Raw genomic sequence first — 12,139 nt, 5'->3', positions numbered from 1 at the left:
ATTAAGTTTCTAGCTGTAATTAGAATAGTTACAATCAAAACATAATGTTTAAGATCCGTTTTCCAGCAGTTCAGCCCATACAAAATGAATTCCTCTTCATCCCCGTTGTCTTGAAGCACACCTTAGCCTCCCACGGATCTAATAGCAGATTTGGGGACTAACATTTCCTTGTGATTTCTTAGGGAGATAAATTCTGCATGGAAATTTTTCAGCTGCACATTCTTCCCAGTACTTCATGTTGGATGTCATCTTCATTCTGGTTGCAGCAAATAATAATAATAAACTGTGCTGCTGCATCGTATTTTCAGAAATTAGAACAATTTTTATGCAGATATACACCCATGAATATTAACTTGTCTTAGGAAGAAATATTACGGATTCAGGATATCTAATTTTGTTTGTTTTCAGAATATGAACTGTTATGACACTGGGATTTATAGAAATTATTGAATAGCCCACTGAGTCCAACCAGTGTACTAAGTCCTGTATAAATATGTAGGTAAAAAGGGCCCACTAGTTACCTTAACATCTGAGGAGAAAAAAAGATGTAGTTCCGTTAAGATAGACCATGTGCTTATTGCTCAGATTTTTTTTTTTTTTTTAAATTTATCAGTGTAGAAGAGATGCAGGGTAAAAGGAGGGGTAAAATAAAAACTTGGAGCACATGAAAAGCAGTGGCAAAAGGAAGCGAATAACTGCACAAAGCCTGACTGCAGCCGAACCAGTGAACGTAACCCAGAGAAGTCAAAGTTGAGATGTCTGTTTTAGTTAGATGTGGGTTTGAAGATTGTGGAGTCCATCAAAGCTCGTAGGATACTAGGGAAGATTTCTTATGGTGTTCTGCTTTTATGCCCTACTTTGCTGGTCGTAACCTACGACATAGTTTAGTAAAGCGGTCTGTGAAAAATTAATGTCACATGTCATCATATTGACAATCTATTTAATTTTCAACCTCTCTTGCCCCCTTTTCCCCCCCTCCCCCTATTTGTTCTGTAGAAGCAAAGGAAGGACAGAGCTGACAAAGGTTCGTGAGTCATTATTTTTGGTATGCCAACCCCAATGTGCTTAGGTGCTTTGGAAACAGGAAGAAGAAATCCCTGCCCTGAGTAGTGTCCATCTGCTGTGGGAAAGAGGCAATGCATTGGCAAGTCACTCAGGGTGGTGGTCAGTGCTTAAATGCTGACTGAGGGCTTTCTGTTTCAACAGAGATTTTTTTAATATATATTTTGGGAAAAGGGGGGCAGTGGCAGTGGTAGCAGCATTTGCCAGGGTTGAAATAAGAAATGTAGCAGGAAATAAAAGAAAAGCTGACAAAAGCAGCATGGAGTGAGTGACTTGAACAGTTGGCTGATTTCAAAGTATATGGTGAGGTATAAAACTACTGAATGTTGTTGAAGTTCTGTTGTTTTTGAATCAGGTGAAGTTTGCCAACTACAGGCCGGATTCCAGTTATTTGGTAAAAACTGAAAACAAAAAAACCCGCAATAACAACAATGACTTGATGTTGTTGATCTTCTAAAGAACGCCTATTGCTAATAAAGCCAAAGGTCCAAGTAGATATTACTCTTAAGTATTGTAAACATAGGTTTAACTTCTGTTTAGCATTTGAAGTGAAATGAAAACCTCATTTTCTTGCAGGTAAGTGGAAAGGGATCAAAAAAGTTAATAACATGAATGGGAGAAACACCCAAAACCTAGATTATTTAGAGCTGATTGAATGATAATACGTTAAGGCTTCTCCTGTCTACTGCCTCTAATTCTTTTCACACTTTATTAATTCTATTTTCTTAACAGTAATCAGTATAAACTACATAGTACTCATGAAACATTACAAATCTGAATTTTTCCAGAGATACAAAAGTGCCACATCTGCATTACAAATTTTACCCCTATAGTAGAGTCATGCCAAATTAATTGCATTGTTATAGGGATGATTAATGATCAGACTTGTGAATGGCTGCTGGCAAAACATAGAAAACTATTTACTTAAATATTAAAGCATGCACGTTCCCTGCCAAAACTATGGTAATCATACCAACTTTCCTAGCGTGGTGTCACCATGTATATGATTAGCTTCGGATTTACTAAGGCATTGGAGGATGCAGAGATCTGCTTCTGTAGATCTCACTAAGACTGTAAATGAGTGAAATGGTAATTCATCCTTCTGGATGTGTATCTACATCTTTAAAGTGCTGATCATTTTAAAATAGGTTTGTATGACAAATGTAGGTGTTGGAAGGTCCATCTGTAAAGGGTCTTCTTATGTTGGTTATTGCTGCTGAACACGGGACTTCTTTCTTCAGCTATCCTCTGAAATTTTTTTATTTCATCAGTTTTGAGATGTATTCCTTCTTTCTGTAAGTGGTTGTGTCTGTTTAGGGAAGAAAAAGAAAACATACATTAATAAAGTAATATAAATATAATAACATATATAAATAACATACACAGTGTTACTGTTTGCAAGCTCCAGCCTGGTTTTGGAGCCCTGGTGTATTACAGAATGAAAAAAAACCCTCTCCACATCAAAGAATTTCATGTGGTTGTACAGTGTGAAACAAGTGGAGTGAAGCAAAAAGGAAGACAAAGTAGCAAAGAGACAGCACATGCCTTTGCTCGCTCCCTCAGACTGGTGATAAAATGTTGAGAAAATTAGCAGCCCTTTTATCTCAGAGATTGTGTGCTATGTTGTACATGGCCATGAGCTGTACTACATGTATCAGTCTGTCCTGATGAGAGTGGCAACTCCTTTGTGAAAGAGCACAGCTGAGTGTCTTTGAGGGAGATGAATGTGATTAAACTTGATGGATCTAATCCAGTGTGTACTAGTGCATTGAAGAAAGATTAAAGAAAACAGTTAACAATATTAGAGAAACTAATCTGAGGTAATTTATCTTCTGCTACAGTCCAAACTAGTAGTTTTGCCTTATTCCCCAGGGATTTCTGTGTGCGTTTCTTGGTAGAGTTTATTTTACTAGATGTTCACCTATTTAGAAAGCTGTTCATTTTTTTTCTATTTAGAATGGGTAGGAGCTGAACTCGTAAGTTCTCTTGACCTGGAACCAATGCTGATGTAGAAGAGCATGAAGTGAAGACATCTTGTCTCTGTCTCCATTGGAATACCTTGTTTCAACAGCAGTGATTAACTGGGGGAGATTTGCATTTTGTAACGTACGCCTAAATGCACTAGGATTGCAGTTTTGTTTGTCCTGTGTGGGAGCTGATGGAATAAAAGTCTCGTGTTCTGTCCTCTGCCGTGTGTGCTCCCAGCATCACCTAGACACAATCTTGTAATGAAGATGTTAAATGTCTTAATTTTGTAGTCACTGTCAATTGAAAAAAAATGTTCTGTTTAATGAAAATCCTATCAAGACCTCAGGTCTGAATTTTCATATTGAAAGATTTAAATAACAAAGGCCAAGAAATCCAATGCATTTCTGCTCTACTGTGGAAGAGCAGAACCGCACAAGAATGAGAATGCTTACTATAAAGAGTCTAAAAGGCACAGCTAAAAGAGTTATACAAGTGGTATGAAGGAGACTGTGCTAGAAGCACAGAGCCAGTGCTTGCCATCTATCAGAAGGGCTTGAAAAAGGGTGAAAGGAAGTCAGTATGGTGATTGCTGGGGATGAGAAAGCATCATTCAGAAAACTGAAGTTATGTCCAAGTGACGGAGTTCAAAAGGACTTTTGGCCTTGGCAGATTAGAAGTAAAAGCACAAATGGGCAAGCCAAAAAGTGACTTTGAGGAGCAAGTAGGAGTGTCTGAGTAGGTATGGACTCTTCAACCTGGTACAGAGACTGTGGAGGTGAGATATGATAGAAATCTGCAAAATCGTGAGTGGCACGGAGAGGATTGATAGCCATTGCGCTTTTTTCCACCATTTCTTCCAACATAAAAATGAGGGGGCGTGCAACGTAACTGAAGTTCTAAAACCCAAAGTAGCTCTTTGAGTAAGAGACACCTGAGGATTTCCTTTGGGTTAAAGCTTACATGGGTTGAAGGAGTGACTGGGTAAGTTTGTAGAAGACGGACCTTTTGAATGTTGCTAAATACATTGAAACTGCAGGAAACCACCTTAGCTGAAAATAGTGGGAGGCCATGGGATTTTTGAGGGGGAATATCTTACAGGCCAATATGCTTTAGCACTGATGTTGATGGCTGAACTTGCAGATGAAAGTGGTGACTGGTAGAAAAGTGACTGTTTATCCTATTTTCCAGTAAGGGTCAGTTACTCTGGGAATAGCATATTTGCAATAGATGCCCTTGAGCAGCTTAATCAAACAAAAAAGCACTGAAGCAAAAATGCTCAAAAAACGTGATGTCTAATGGTTTTATTTTCATGCTGTCTTCCTAGGAATCTCATGATCACATTCTTTTGGATTTTCCTGTCACTAGAGAGCAGATGAATCACTATCGAGCTGCAGCTGAAACTGCTCAAAGTGAACTTGCGGCACTTTCGGTGAAGTATGATTGTGCCCAGTCAGAGGTACATTTAAAAATACTTCTGAATCCTTCTCTAAGCCTGAGGATTCTCTACAGTCACTTTCTGCAGAGTTTTTGCAGAAAGTCCAAGACGTCTTGCTTTTGATACAGAACTTTTGTTTCTCGTAATGTAGAATTTCCATGCGATTTTTACTCTGCTTGCTTCTGTGTTCAAGAACTGATTATGAGCTTATATTTGAAAGATTTGAAGCAGCTTTTTATCATCATCTAAATGCAATATTTTGTAATTAAACCTGAAAGTTAATATTTCTAAATTGTGGTTGTATGACAGTTCTGATAGATGTCCTCCTGTTGCTGGCGAGTTAAGATATAACTGCCCATCCTCACCTGTTCCTCCACTTTATTCAAGTTACAGCTCCCCAAATTTGCTTTGCTTTCATCACCAGTGAAGTTGTGATTGAGCTAATTAGGTTCGTTGTAACTAGAGAGGCTGAAGAACACAAACGCATCCTTTTCTGCTGTCCCTGCTGTGGGAATGGTGGTTCTTAGGAGAGAGGATTTATTAGAGGATAATTTTTAGAGTTTCTGTATTTTCACACTTAATTTTTTTTTTAACAATAAGATTGATTTGATCCAATTCAGCCATGTGGGCAGTGGTCAGTTTTAAAATGGAGTCAAATTTGCCTTTAGGAGACATGAAATGCTTACATTTATTTACATACACAGATTAAGGTGTATACATTCATAAATATTCATAGGTACATAAAGGTCGACAGAAACTTGTGAACATTCATCCAACTAGTACTTTAAACATCTGTACATTTTACAAATGTGTATTTCTGTTGCACATTGTACTTTGCAATATACTTGCATAGCACATGAGCATTAAAAAAGGGTCTATCAATGAAATAAAATTTCTTTAATTGTGGATAGCTGAATATAGGAAACAGCAAGAACATGTAATATTGTGTGAGAATGAATTCTTAATACAGTATCCCTGTCAGAACTACAGGGGTGAGTGTCCATCGTCTAAGCTTGAATTTGACCAGTTGATCCTGGTATTACTGCAGAGGACCCCTACATTTAATGGCTATCCAAGATCAGTACCTTAAATTTCAATTCTAAAAACCCATACAGAATTTCATGTTCTCATAGAAAGAATTTATTACTGGAAATGTTGAATGGCTTTATTGCCAGCATGACTGACTGATTTATAGATTCTTTCAGCACTGTGCTTGCAAAAGCAAAGGAATAGTCAAGAAAGCAGCTGTTCGTGCTCTTGTTAATAAAGACCTTCATGACCCAGCTGAGGTCAGAGCCCTGTTCTGCTGAGTGCTCTGTAAAACTCATGATATGGGATTATTCTTGCTGTTTCTGCTATTGGAACTGACCACAAAGACAATGGACAGAGGAAAAAATATCGCATTTTGCAGATGGGGAGTTGAACCACAGAGAAATTTTAAAGTTGTGAACACTTTAAGCTACCATAGCTTGGTCCAGCTGCCAAGCAAAGCAATCCAATTGTTCCTTCAGCTGCTCATTTCCTTCCCCACACTGCCCCATCCCTTGTGTTGGCACAGATGTATATGTAGTTTTACAGTGCACTGTGTTGTTGGGGAACTGATGCAATTGGAAAACAAAGCCTCTCCTTCTGGGTTGTTTTTTTAGCTGGATCAGTTGGAATCAATCTTATTTCACCTCGTAGCCATGTAAGTGCTTCTGCTAGCACAAAGAAGAGGGCGAGGTATGGAAATGAAGCCCGTGAGCCTGGGAAAAGGCCGAGCTGCTTTTCTCAAAATCAGTGCTGCTTTATGTCAGCTGCAAAGTGTCTGATAAACCAGTGCTTGCAGGTGAAGCATAAGCTCATCAGAGACTATGCTGCTGCTGCTGCAAGTGATCCTCCTACCTGACTCCTCAGTGTTAGCCTTTTCTCTGTGACGTGGCCAACTCCCCTTCCCTCTCCTCCTCTGTAGAAAGTGAATTATTTTCTGTCAGCTGCGTTAGTTAAGTTGTTTGTGGAGGAGTTGGACACATACCAGAGCTGGTGCGAGGGAGAGGACAGACGTGCGTGGCTGGGAGCAGGAGAAGCAGGACCTCTCTTTTTCAAGGCAGTTGCTGTTCAATTGGCTCACTGGCCTTCTGGAATTTCTCTGAGTGTCCTGGGTTTGGTCACACTGGAAGCCTCTGGCAGAGCTGTGAATTTCCTGATGTCCTGAATTGCAGCTTAATATCTTAAATATTTATTGCCTTAAAATGTTTGCCACAAGTTAAAAGCCCTAGCACATGTCCTAAAGAACAGTTAATGTGGCTTAATTATTTGCCTGTTAATTTTACGTACTAGGAGATAAATGCTTCAGAGAGTGGCTGGAAAGCTGCCCAGAGGAGAAGGACCTGGGGGTGCTGATTGACAGCCGGCTGAACATGAGCCGGCAGTGTGCCCAGGTGGCCAAGAAGGCCAATGGCATCCTGGCCTGTATTAGAAATAGCGTGACCAGCAGGAGTAGGGAGGTGATCGTGCCCCTGTACTCAGCACTGGTGAGGCCGCACCTCGAATCCTGTGTTCAGTTTTGGGCCCCTCACTACAAGAAGGACATGGAGGTGCTGGAGCGTGTCCAGAGAAGGGCAACGAAGCTGGTGAAGGGTCTGGAGCACAAGTCTTGTGAGGAGCGGCTGAGGGAACCGGGGTTGTTTAGTCTGGAGAAGAGGAGGCTGAGGGGAGACCTCATCACGCTCTACAACTCCCTGAAAGGAGGTTGTAGCGAGGTGGGTGTTGGTCTCTTCTCCCAAATAACTGGCGATAGGACGAGAGGAAATGGCCTCAAGTTGCGCCAAGAGAGGTTTAGATTGGACATTGGGAGAAATTTCTTTACTGAAAGAGTGGTCAGGCCTTGGAACAGGCTGCCCAGGGAAGTGGTGGAGTCACCATCCCTGGAAGTATTTAAAAGACGTGTAGATGTGGTGCTTAGGGACATGGTTTAGTGGGCATGGTGGTGTTGGGTTGATGGTTGGACTCGATGATCTTAGAGGTCTTTTCCAACCTTAATGATTCTATGATTCTATGATTGTAGCTTGCTGCTTATAATTGGAATTGTCAGGAAAACCGAAACATGCCTTAACACTTCTTGTGACAAAAAGTCCACTTTAAATTACTTGTTCCTTTTAACAGCATAAAACACACTGAAATTTATGTGCCTGATGCGCCTCCCTCAAGCTCAGCCTCTAGAGAAGGCTGTAGCAGAAATAGTACAATGGAAAATGGTATTTTTAATGAAAAGAGAGAGGGGAAAGTAAAGAAAAACAACCAAACTCCATGAACAGTTGGGAAGCTCTAGCATCATCTCTGGAACAGGTCCTTGACTTTGGTGGTGATGTCCCTCCTTCCACCCTTCCTTAAAAGGCTCCCTTGCTATTTCTGTTTAAATCCAGCTACGTTTGATTGGATTATCAGACCATAAAATAACTATTTGCATAAGCTGAGAAGTTGCCTACACCACAACTCCCCCAAAATTTCTTTGCCTCTGAATATGCTGCAAATCAGCAAAAGGCTCCACCCTCATACAAGAGGATACTTTGCTGTTACAACTTCCCACAGCTATAGATTATCTGTGGAATTGCGCATCAGAATTGGGAGCAGGGAAAAGGCAGGCAAAAAAGAGGGAATAGTGGTGTTAATGACTGTATTGTAATGCAGATGCATAAGAGAGGCGAGTTAAGGATGTGCAGCAGAACTTAAGGTGGGCTTTTCCTAAATTTTGAGTTTGTAAATATATCTTCCTGTAAGAGATTATCTTGAAAAGTTGTATTGTATTACACAATAGCAGCTTTTGGTTTTACAAACCCCTTTCTTCCATTGCTTTTTCCTACTTATATGAAAATAAAGTTGTGCCCCTCCACTCAGTCTTGTAGTGATAGAAGGCTCTGAGTCTTTTGTTCCAAAATGTGTTTTTTATCACATTACTAAACTTGTAGTGCAGTCACATGTTTCAGCCTGGGCAAAATTATTCTTCCTTTTTAAATGAGTTTTCTCCTTTTCTGTCTATAGCTTCTTGAACTCAGGTCCAGAATGACTTCTAAAGAAGCCTCATTTCAAGAGCTGAAAGCTGAAGCTGAAAGATACAAGGAAAACAACGCTAGACAGATGTCTCGCTTCCTGTCTTTGCAAACCCGAATTCAGGAGATGGAGGAAGAGGCATGTGCGCTCTCCACTTCTAAAAACCAGGCTGAGCTGACAGCTCAGGCGGCACTCAAGGAAAACTGGGAGCTGAAGGAGGAGCTTCATGAGCAAAATGCCAAACTTAAGTAAGATTTCTGTGACATGAGAAAAAATTTTTGTTTGGGATGACAGAATAGTGCAGTCCTCAACACAGAAAAATACGCTGGTGAACAAATTTTATTGCAGGTCTGAATTCTGTACAATGCCTTGCACAACCATTGTACCTGAGTGTCTGGAAGGTATTGAAATTTGAATTTTGGTTTGAGTTGTCAGCCCATAAATTGGGTTTTGAGAATTTTGTCCTTTGGAGGAGAAATGATGTTATCAGTCAGCTTGGTGTAACCTCATTGTTTACAAAAACTGAGCACAGAGGGCTGTTTTTCTGAATGCGGTAGAAACAATACATATGGTTTCCTCATTCAGGTATTTCCACATATGGCACTGAGGCAAACATTGTGCCTTTCATAGCACGCTTGTGATGGGCAGTACCCGCAACTATGGCCTAGTGCCCTGGTCTGTCCTTATCACGTGGCATCTTTTGCGGAACATTTGTAACAGACAAGATGTCCCTTGACGTGCTGCATGGGCTGTGCAGTGGTGAGTGACTGTGCTGCTGCACCACTTCGGTCTCTTTTACCATCCTCTGTGTCACAGCTGGAACCGGAACAGCGTCAAGTGAATTTCTTCCTTAGTGTAAAGCTGTCTGTTAGGAGCAGTGTAATAAAGAAAATACGGTATAGTTCATAGTTAGTAGGATCCTGAAGGGAGCATGTTAATGTTTGGTTAATGTTTGTTCAGCTTTCAGTAATGTTAGCTTTGTCTGACTTTTCTTCTGCTTTCTTCTGGTCATTGCTGTGTGGGTTGTTTTTTTTTTCTTAACGTTCATACTGTTTGCATAAAACTTTTAATAAAAGATAGTATCCTTAACTACTGTTCTTAGGATAGTGTGTCAGAGCACTGATCTGTCAGTTCTGCATAACTGCTAATATTTCAGGTCTGTGGAATGGAGACTGGTAGCAATGTTGATCACAAATAAAATTGGTGTGAAAATATTCTGAACTCTAAAATTCCAATATCAGTGTCAGTCATAGTATATTAATAGACACCTTATAGACTTTTATAATGGATTTTTTTCCCATCATTACAAGGCTAGTATCCATGTCTCTGTCAATATTGTCTAATTAAGAGCAAGGTGAGTGTTCACCAGATGTCTGTATTTCCCAAATGAGTATTTTGCACAGCTCTTCCAGGCTTTGTGCGTTAGAAGTGGATAATTAAGTTATTTAAAATCTAGAGAAATCCATTGCAGTGCACTTGTCTACTACCAGCTGATGTACCAAAAGCCCTGCCTGGAGAGTGCTGATGTTGATTGCCAAAGTTTTTAGATATGATCCCAATATAAGTGAGGAGATAGTTAAGCCAAGAAGTGCGTTATGCATCCTAGCAACATAGAAAACATCACAGTCTCTGAGAATAATGGTTGTTTAAGATTCTTTAAAATGCTATTTCTGGGGGAAAAAAAAGAAGAAAAAGGGAAGAAAAACCTCCTATCTTGTTTGCCTGACTCACTGGGAGAAAACTGCCAAAATACTGTGTATCATACTAGCCTATAGTTACAGTGATATGATCAATTTTATGTGGCATAAATCCGTACTGTCACTCCCAGTGCATCCTGGTTGCTCTGTTTTGCCCATGACACTTGTGTCAGCACTTCCATTTGTGTTGCTGCATGGTGATCGGGACCAGGGAACTGCTCCAAGAGAGAAGTGAGCAAAATAAAAAGCTTAATTTCCAGCTCTACCAATCTCAGGTCTGGTTTGTTGTGCACCTGTAGTGTACCACTGGAGTGCTGGCAAAAGGGAAGGGACAAATGGAGAGTGAGTCTGCTCTTTTTGGAAGGATTTTGGATTGGTCATGAATCTACAGCATATGCTTTCAAAGCTTTTTCTCATCCTCAGCTGATGGTTACATGTGCTACAATACTAGCGAATGTATTGACTTACTGAACTTTGGTCACTTAGTCTGGCCATCTTAGTAGCGCATGGCACGTGACTAGTCCTCAATAGGTATTCAAGAAAGATTTTCACTGAAAACTGCTAATAAAAGGGAAGAGCAAGCCAGTAGGCATGAAATGCACATTTACATTCTATACCTAGGGATATAGTAAAAAATGTTTAATGAATTCTGTGATTGGTTTCCAAGATGTAGACCTCTCCTATTGAAAATGGTGCTTTTCTACTCAATAGGTCTATTGCCAAGGTATTTTTAGAATGTGAACTGTGAAAATCTTTTTCCTTTTTTTTTTCCTTTTTCTTCTCCTTCACTTTGCTCATTAGTTTTGAAGAGCTAGCAAAACTGTGAAAGAGCTGCATTCTACTTTTTTGTACCCAATTGCCTATTTTCTAGGTGCTCACACCTTTCTGGCCCTACTGGATGTAATTAGGTTATTCGTAGAGTTGTCAAGTATGTGCTTTGTACTTCAGATCATTTATTTTTAGAAGCAGGCATGGTTCTGTGTGTGATGTGCCTCGATTTTTCAGAGCCACAGAACAGTTTGCAGGGTTAGCAGTCAATCTCATACAATATTCTAACATACAGACCTGCATGTATGGCATGTCTGGAGTCTCATACCTTTTCACTTCTGACATACCCCCCCGCCCCCCCGCCCCAGGACAGCAGCTTAGTGACCATCTCACAGCTTAGTTTTGCTGGGGCTATAGAGGAGAGGAAAGCACCCAGAGGTCAGAAAGCTGCAAGGCACTTGTTTTCTGAGGGCCTGTGCCTGCTGCAGAAGGCAGAGCTCTTTTGGCTCACGGTGTGTGCTGTGCAGTACTGCATGGAACTATCCTCGTCCTGTCCGGAACAGTAATTGATGTTTTACATTCCTCTCTTATTTTTCCACTCACTTTGCAGTATTGGCAACAACCGTGCTGATCTCTCTCCTAAGGCAACATCTTAAATTTTTTCATGGACCATCTCTTTTGCTTGGTGATTTATAACTATTTAAGGTACTGTGTTCGCACTCACTGTGTGTTTCCTATAGGAGTCTCATGCTGCTTTTTGATTATGGAGTGATGCGAGGAAGAAATCAGAAATGGAGAAGAATAAGTCCAGAAATAGCTAGCATGCCCACCTTGAAAACTGAGAATAGGCCTATGCTCTGATAAGCAAATGACTTTCAATAAAATATTTGCTCTAGACAGCTGTTTGATGACATCTTACATCTTGTTTTATTCTAGTGTTCAAATCTTTGTGAAGAACTTGCTTTAGAAAGTACCTTGTTTCTCAAATGGAAGCTCAGTTGTTTTGTCTCTTGCACTGTATTTTTACCACTGAGTACCTCTTTCATGGGTGTTATCCGAGAGCTATTGGAGTTGATATTTGGATTACACTAATGGTCATTTTGAGCTTTGTGTGATTGGCTATTTTTGTTAAGCTGTTTCTTTGTAGTTTTTCAGGAGTGATGCTCAGTGTTGTAGCATC

General features: G+C 40.2%; 1 protein-coding gene across 1 annotated transcript in view; it reads left to right on the top strand.

Annotated features, from left to right (window-relative positions):
* Positions 1-12,139, top strand: part of CCDC170 (coiled-coil domain containing 170) — a 47,921-nt gene that overhangs the window by 3,090 nt on the left and 32,692 nt on the right. Inside the window, exons 2-3 of the mRNA XM_075146140.1 lie at positions 4,355-4,486; positions 8,486-8,742. Of these exons, the coding sequence (XP_075002241.1) occupies positions 4,355-4,486; positions 8,486-8,742 (389 nt within the window). The remainder of the gene's footprint in view (positions 1-4,354; positions 4,487-8,485; positions 8,743-12,139) is intronic.

The sequence above is a fragment of the Calonectris borealis genome, chromosome 3, assembly GCF_964195595.1.
Source record: "Calonectris borealis chromosome 3, bCalBor7.hap1.2, whole genome shotgun sequence".
Taxonomy (NCBI): domain Eukaryota; kingdom Metazoa; phylum Chordata; class Aves; order Procellariiformes; family Procellariidae; genus Calonectris; species Calonectris borealis.
This window is presented reverse-complemented; position numbering and strand designations above follow the sequence as displayed.